Source organism: Ctenocephalides felis, unplaced genomic scaffold, assembly GCF_003426905.1.
Source record: "Ctenocephalides felis isolate EL2017-DRISC unplaced genomic scaffold, ASM342690v1 CF-g0.4_SCAFFOLD_01886, whole genome shotgun sequence".
NCBI classification, from domain to species: domain Eukaryota; kingdom Metazoa; phylum Arthropoda; class Insecta; order Siphonaptera; family Pulicidae; genus Ctenocephalides; species Ctenocephalides felis.
In genome coordinates, this window is record NW_020538040.1 from 183,773,101 (window position 1) to 183,779,892 (window position 6,792).

Consider the following 6,792-nt stretch of genomic DNA (forward strand, 5'->3'; position numbering starts at 1 on the left):
TGAAAAAAGAGGACATCCCCGAAATGTAGAAACACTAAAAAATTTAAATAAATAACTTTTTGAAAATATGAGGATTTAGTTTAAAAAAACAATCATGATGTATATATATATATATATATATATATATATTAAGATTTGTTAAACCTCATTTAAGAAAACAATTTGAATTCTTCACCTTTAGCAGTCTCATTAACCATGGCATAAATGTATTGAAGGTAACAAGGCGAAGGTCATGATCTCTTCATCATTCACCGAATTGTTCTCATATTATATTATCATCTGATTAATTTCATTCATTATTAACCAAAAACTGATAATTGGGCTAATTAATGGAACCGAAACGTATTGTATCTCAAAAATAATCAGAATAGTTATTAGCTAGATAAATTATGAACTTCTCCGAAGCCAAATTAAGGTTCAAGATTTTACTAAAATTGTATATCAAAATGTTAATTTAGTTGTTTTTTATTACAGTATTTCATTCTTTTTGAATGAGTCTCTTTTAATTGCTAATATGAAAATTCATAATATTATAACAAAGCTCAAAACTAGATTTTGTTAATTTCAAGACTAAATATGTTAACTTAGAAAACAAGTAAGAATGCCTACAGGCTTTTTATTAACTGCTCGAAAAAGAATTTTATTTTTTTGCCAGAAAGTCCGATTTGATAATTTTGTCTTCTTGACGTTTCAAGTCATTGTGAATTATTATTTGAGACCAAAATTGGAAAAAGTATGTTTGAGTGTACAAAGTTGCCATTTCCAACTAGATTGAATTTTAAGATACCTTAAAGTTAAGAATTAAGCAACTCAATCACAAATTTAATTACTTGTACTATCAAATTAATAAAATTCAAAATCTCCAAATTTTTTTGTGAAAAAAATCCCAACAAAAAATCGAAAATGAAAATTTTTATATATCTTTTTTTTTAAAATTTGAAAATTTGCTTTATTTGTCTTAAATACATACATTGATTTTTACATACAGATACAAATTGTATACACCTATTCTGGGAATATCATTATACTATCATAATATAATATTGTTTGCATATATATATAATTGTTTCAATTAGCTTATATAAGTATGAAAAGAGCTATTAAAAACATACTGCCATCAAGTGTTCTTACAACTAGTTAACAAAAGATTTATATATCTTTGCGTTTCTAAGGTTTCTGAACATTTTGGTATATCATAGAAAAAAATGATGTATGTGTGTATGTATGTACGGATACAATTTTTCGTCGACGATTTCGAGAACACGAATCAACTGATTTCAATGATTCAAAAAACATTCGATTCCTGTTTATAGGGAGACGTGCTGATTATTTTTTAGCAAAGACAGGTTTAGCCGTTTCGAAGATACGGTGCAAAAAGTGTCAAAAATGATAATTCAATTTTTGAGAGAACAGAGCGTCCGATTCGAATGATTCAAAAAACTTCTTATTTGTATTGAAATTAATTGAAACTGTAATTGAAACTGGTAACATTTTTGTAAAGGCAGGTCCAACGTCTCCAATTATCCAAAAAATAATGTCATTTTGCGGTCTAAAATGAACATTATACATATGCACATCGCATTATCAGATATTTTATAAAGATTATAATAAGTACAAATTTTGTGTACATTTATATGGGTTCCGTACCAATATTTACACGTTAGACGACTACGCGGTGCTTACGCGCTTTGATATTTCGACTCCGAATTTCAAAATTTTCAAAAAAAAAATCGAAATATAAAAAAAATCTAATTTTTCAAAAAAGACAGATTTTTTTAAAAATTTCAAAATTTCTCAAAAATCTAATTTTTCAAAAGTTTGCAAAGTTTGTTTTAATCATTTAATTTTTGGTACGGAAAGTTCCAGCAACTTGCCTTAAGGCACAATGCCATGCATCACTAGCTTTTTTACATTTGTATTATTAAGTTTTTGAACCATTCTTGCTTAATTCATAGATTTGCACCGTAGTGCTGCCAACTTCAATCGTGTTTCCATAAACCGTCAAGAGATGTCACTTACCCCCGGATATTTATTTTGTCCTCTGGCAACACCATGCTCAAATGACAGCTGATAGTATTTGCGAAATCGCAGCATACGCAAATATAAAAAAATGTGATAAGCTTTATAAATAGTGAGATTGTGCACGAGATTGTGATATTAATTATTATTAGTTTAATCATATTTTATGTTTTAAGCACGATGTTAATCGTCATATTATATTATAAACCGACATTCACGACTTTTGGCTTTTGCAATTATGTTTGACAGATGATTGAATTGCTTTAGATATCGTATGTACCAGGATTCATTATTATTGTATAAGATATGTATTAAATACAATACTCTAAACTAAAAATTAAATACTCATGTTGACCTAATTAAGAAAATTAGTAAGAATTATTTATGCTTGATATTAAATCGATATATATTTACAAACATGCAAGACAATCTTATAACTGATATTTTAAGAACAAAATACGCGTGTAAAAAGACTCAATGATTGATATGTTTGATATTAAATAATAATGTAATTGTTTAAATTACAACAGTTGCTCTCTTTTAAATTTAAACATAATGTAACTTTTAAAATGTAAGCTTTATTCAATATTCATTGAGTAATTATGAATCTCAAAAGGATCTGGTTGTAAATATACGTGCCATAAGTTAATTTTAAGTAAAAATACTCACATTTTAGTTTGTAATTATATTAAATTAAAGTAACTCAAAATACTCAAAATGTACAACAAAATGACAATGTCAGAAAGAATACAAACTACAGAATACTCATAGTACGACAGGTATGTTTATTGAAAGAGTGTACTAACGATCATTTAATAATTATTTGTCTATTACCTTCTATTGAGATTTTATGAGAAACCTTATTTAGCTCTTTTTTTTCATAATAATATTACTGTTATTTAGTACACAGATTTTTTTTATTGAAAGAGTGTACTAACGGACAATCAATAATTATTTCTCGTTACCTTTTATTGAGAATTTAACTGTTACTTAGTACACAGGTATTTCTATTGAAAGAGTGTACTAACGGTCAATCAAAAATTATTTGTCTGTTACCTTTTATTGAGATTTTGTGAGAAACCTTATTTGTTCCTAGTTGTGTTGCATCTCTATATTTAAGTTCAGTTGATTTATTTATTCACTCCTTTTTTGTTTCATAATAATTTTACTGTTATTTAGTACACGGGTATGTTTGTTGTCTAATAGTTATCATTTAATAACTATTTGTCTATTTCCTTTTTATAGAGTTTTTGAGAAACCTTATTTATTCCTGGTTGTGTTGCATCTCTATATTTTTCTATTGATATATTTATTAGCTTCTTTTTTCCATAATAATTTTACTGTTATTTAGTGCACAGGTATTTTTATTGAAAGAGTGTACTAACGATCATTTAATAATTATTTGTATGTTACCTTTTATTGAGATTTTTTTGAGAAACCTTATTAATTCTTAGTTGTATTGCAACTATATAAAAAATTCAGTTGATTTATTTTATTAGCACTCTTTTTCCATAATAATTGTATTATTATTCAGTACACAGATATGTTTACTGAAAAGTACACCTCTTTACATGATTATTTATTAGTTAGTTGTATATCTTTCTTCGTTATAAACTCAGTTGATTTATTTTATTATCCCACTTTGTTTATTATAAATTTAACACTATTTAGTGTGACATTGAAAGAACACCTTTTACTAATTATTAAACACCCTCACGGTTATTTATTAATTATTTGTATATTTTCTTTCATTGAGATTTTTAAGAAACCTTGGTTTTATTGCAAGTATAGAATTAAGTTCAGCTGTTTTATTCGATGGGTGTACTTATGCTCATTTAATAATTAGTTTAGTACTTTTTTAATAGAAAAAAATCTCGATTTATTTTATAATAAATTTCTTACATTATTTAATACATTTTCTTTTCCATAAACCTTATGCATTTTTTATTGCAAACATATTAAATTCAATTGGTTAATTTTATTACTTCAATCTATCAAGATAATATTATAGGTTCATAATGTTTTTACCACTGTTTTTATGAATCATTTGGTTCAATTTTTTTTTATTTGAATTATGATATAAATTTTGTACATCTCAGATAGATGGATGTATCTGGTATGAGAGATTGTACAAAATATCTATGCAATAGTATATATTTATTTTATACATGTCATTATTATATATATAATATGGTTACATTCATACTTTCAAGTAATTTATTTATCTAGATTTTTTTTATAATATTTTCTTAATTTAATTTTAAATTTATTCTCTTCTTTGGTCATCTTTATCTCTTTCGGAAGCCTTGAATGGAATTGAATAATTTCATACCACTCCATATAGTGTTCCGCCTGATTTTATTTTTCCTTACTTGTTTTAAATGAAAATTTTTATGTAATAATCATTGCCTTAATTTTTCACTTACAAATAACTTTCTTTTCCAGCTATGGCAGTTCAATCAACACGCTTGGTACAATTGATGATGTTTGGATTGGTGGGTCTGACCCTACTAATTTATTTATCTTATTCATTAATGAGTGTCTCGAATGGAGTTGATGTCACAACACGAGCTATATCACATAGTAGTCATACATATCCAATAAAAGTCAGGCATACCAGTGGTATATAAAAGTTTTATATAGTATTCTATATATTTTTGTTGGATTAGTTTTAATATCATGTTTTCGTTTTGTTTTTAGATGATTTTAATACTTCAGTTTCAGCTGATGTTGATGTTATGGTTTCCAAAGCAGCTATATTAGTTACTAATGTATTCAATAAAACTACTAATAATACTGACCAAAAATCTTCAGCATTTAAAGCTACATCAAAAGGTAATATATTTATTCTGAAACTTGTCATGATATATGATAATAATATATGATAATAATATATAAAATAATTATCCCTAATATTGTTTTTCTAGAAAACTAGTTTCCTAGTCTATTATTAATTACATATTTTTTCAGGTAATGTGGTATCTATAATTGCTGACTCGTCAGCGATCATGGCACATGGAATTTATGAAATGGGTCATTCTCTGCCCAATCCCCTGCTCTGTCCAGACATGGGGAACAAAGTTAAATTGCTCATTCTAATAATGTCAGCACCAGGTAATAAAGATGCACGAGTTGCTATAAGACAAACTTGGGGTCATTATGGAACAAGAAGAGATGTCACTTTGGGATTTTTTCTTGGGACCACACTGAACAAAGACTTGGAAGAATCTATTTCAGCCGAGTCTTACATGTATGGTGATATTATAAGAGGACGTTTTATAGACAGTTATAATAATTTAACATTGAAAACGATATCTATGTTAGAATGGACTGATACGTATTGTCCGAAAGTGAATTTTGTACTTAAGACAGATGATGATATGTTCATAAATGTTTCCAAACTACTTAGTTTTATTGATAGTCATTTCAAATATACAAGAACAATATTTGGAAGATTAGCAAAAAAGTGGAAACCTATTCGCAATAAGAAATCTAAATATTATGTTGCCCCTCAGCAGTATATGCCAGCTGTATTTCCTGATTTTACAACAGGACCAGCTTATTTGATTACCTCAGATTTAATACATGATTTATTCACAAAAGCTCTAGATCAAACATATCTTAAGTTAGAAGATGTTTTTATAACTGGCATTGTTGGTCATTCACTAGGAATAAAATTAGTGCATGTAAAAGAATTTTTAAACAAACGTGTATCATTTAATCCTTGTAATATACAAAAGGCAATTAGCATACATATGATCAAATCCAGTGAACAATTTGATTTATGGAAGAAGCTTTTAGATGGGAGATCTAAATGTAAATAGAATATTTATATAGTAGGTTTATGAAATTTTTGGAATAGTGAGAAATATATAATTTTTCCTATACCATTTAGATTTGTAATATTTCTAAGAAAAGATACATGTTTTCAAAATCATATGGGCTTTTCAAAGATCATCGAAGTTTTATAGATTGTTGACAAATTTAATATTAAGGCATTTTCTCAACTATTTAGGAACAAAGTTATGTATGCTGTCAGCATAGTTCTATCGTACTCATAAATGACATTGAGGCATTTATTTAATGAAAACTCATTTCTTGTAAACAAACTCAGTGATTATAACTTGATACTCGAATTCTTTTCGTTAGTAATAGTTTTTACATATTAATCTAAAAGTAACTCCAAGAAGCGGATGATTTTGGAAAAACAGAATAATGCCAGATAAGTCAATACTAAGAATGGCAAAGAACCAATCATATGTAATTATTTTTTTCAATTAATCACAGTGTTGCCCATCAAATTAAACTGTTAATAATTAAGTAATTTAATAATGTGATATAAACATTCAATACTTTATCAAAACTGCACGTATAATGACTAATATCTAATCAGATATGGATTTTTTTATATGCATTTTGATAATACTAGCCATTCAGTTAGTGTTACAGATTGGCAAAAAGTTAATTATTCTGGTTTATTATGTAAATAGATTGTATACTAAGACATATAGTATTTAGGTGATTTCCATGTGTAATGAAACTTGCAAGTTCCCTGACTGATTATATGTAATACGTCTAAAATGGTTGTGGTTCTCGTTATTTGTATATTTTGTATTATAATTTTGGGCTTCTATTACATGTTGTGTATTAATTCTTAGTCTTGGTATTTGCTTGTTTTTATATTATCATTTTTTCAAATATTAGTTGGAAATCATACAGATATGTCTTAGGATACAATGAAATTTGCAATGCACAAAAAAGTGTGCATGCATC

The 6,792-nt window shown here is 26.7% G+C and overlaps 1 protein-coding gene across 2 annotated transcripts; it reads left to right on the forward strand.

Annotated features, from left to right (window-relative positions):
- Positions 1-2,149: 2,149 nt before the first annotated feature.
- LOC113377308 (beta-1,3-galactosyltransferase 5-like) lies at positions 2,150-6,371 on the forward strand. Of its 2 annotated transcripts, none has more exons than XM_026617576.1 (4): positions 2,150-2,291; positions 4,465-4,641; positions 4,720-4,854; positions 4,990-6,371. In XM_026617576.1, the coding sequence occupies exons 2-4, from the start codon at positions 4,467-4,469 to the stop codon at positions 5,841-5,843; spliced, it is 1,164 nt and encodes a 387-aa protein (XP_026473361.1). In that variant the 5' UTR covers positions 2,150-2,291; positions 4,465-4,466; the 3' UTR covers positions 5,844-6,371. The 2 variants fall into 2 exon arrangements, with proteins under 2 accessions (XP_026473361.1, XP_026473360.1); XM_026617575.1 differs by lacking the exon at positions 2,150-2,291 and adding an exon at positions 2,573-2,798 and having other exon boundaries at positions 4,990-6,367.
- Positions 6,372-6,792: the final 421 nt, after the last annotated feature.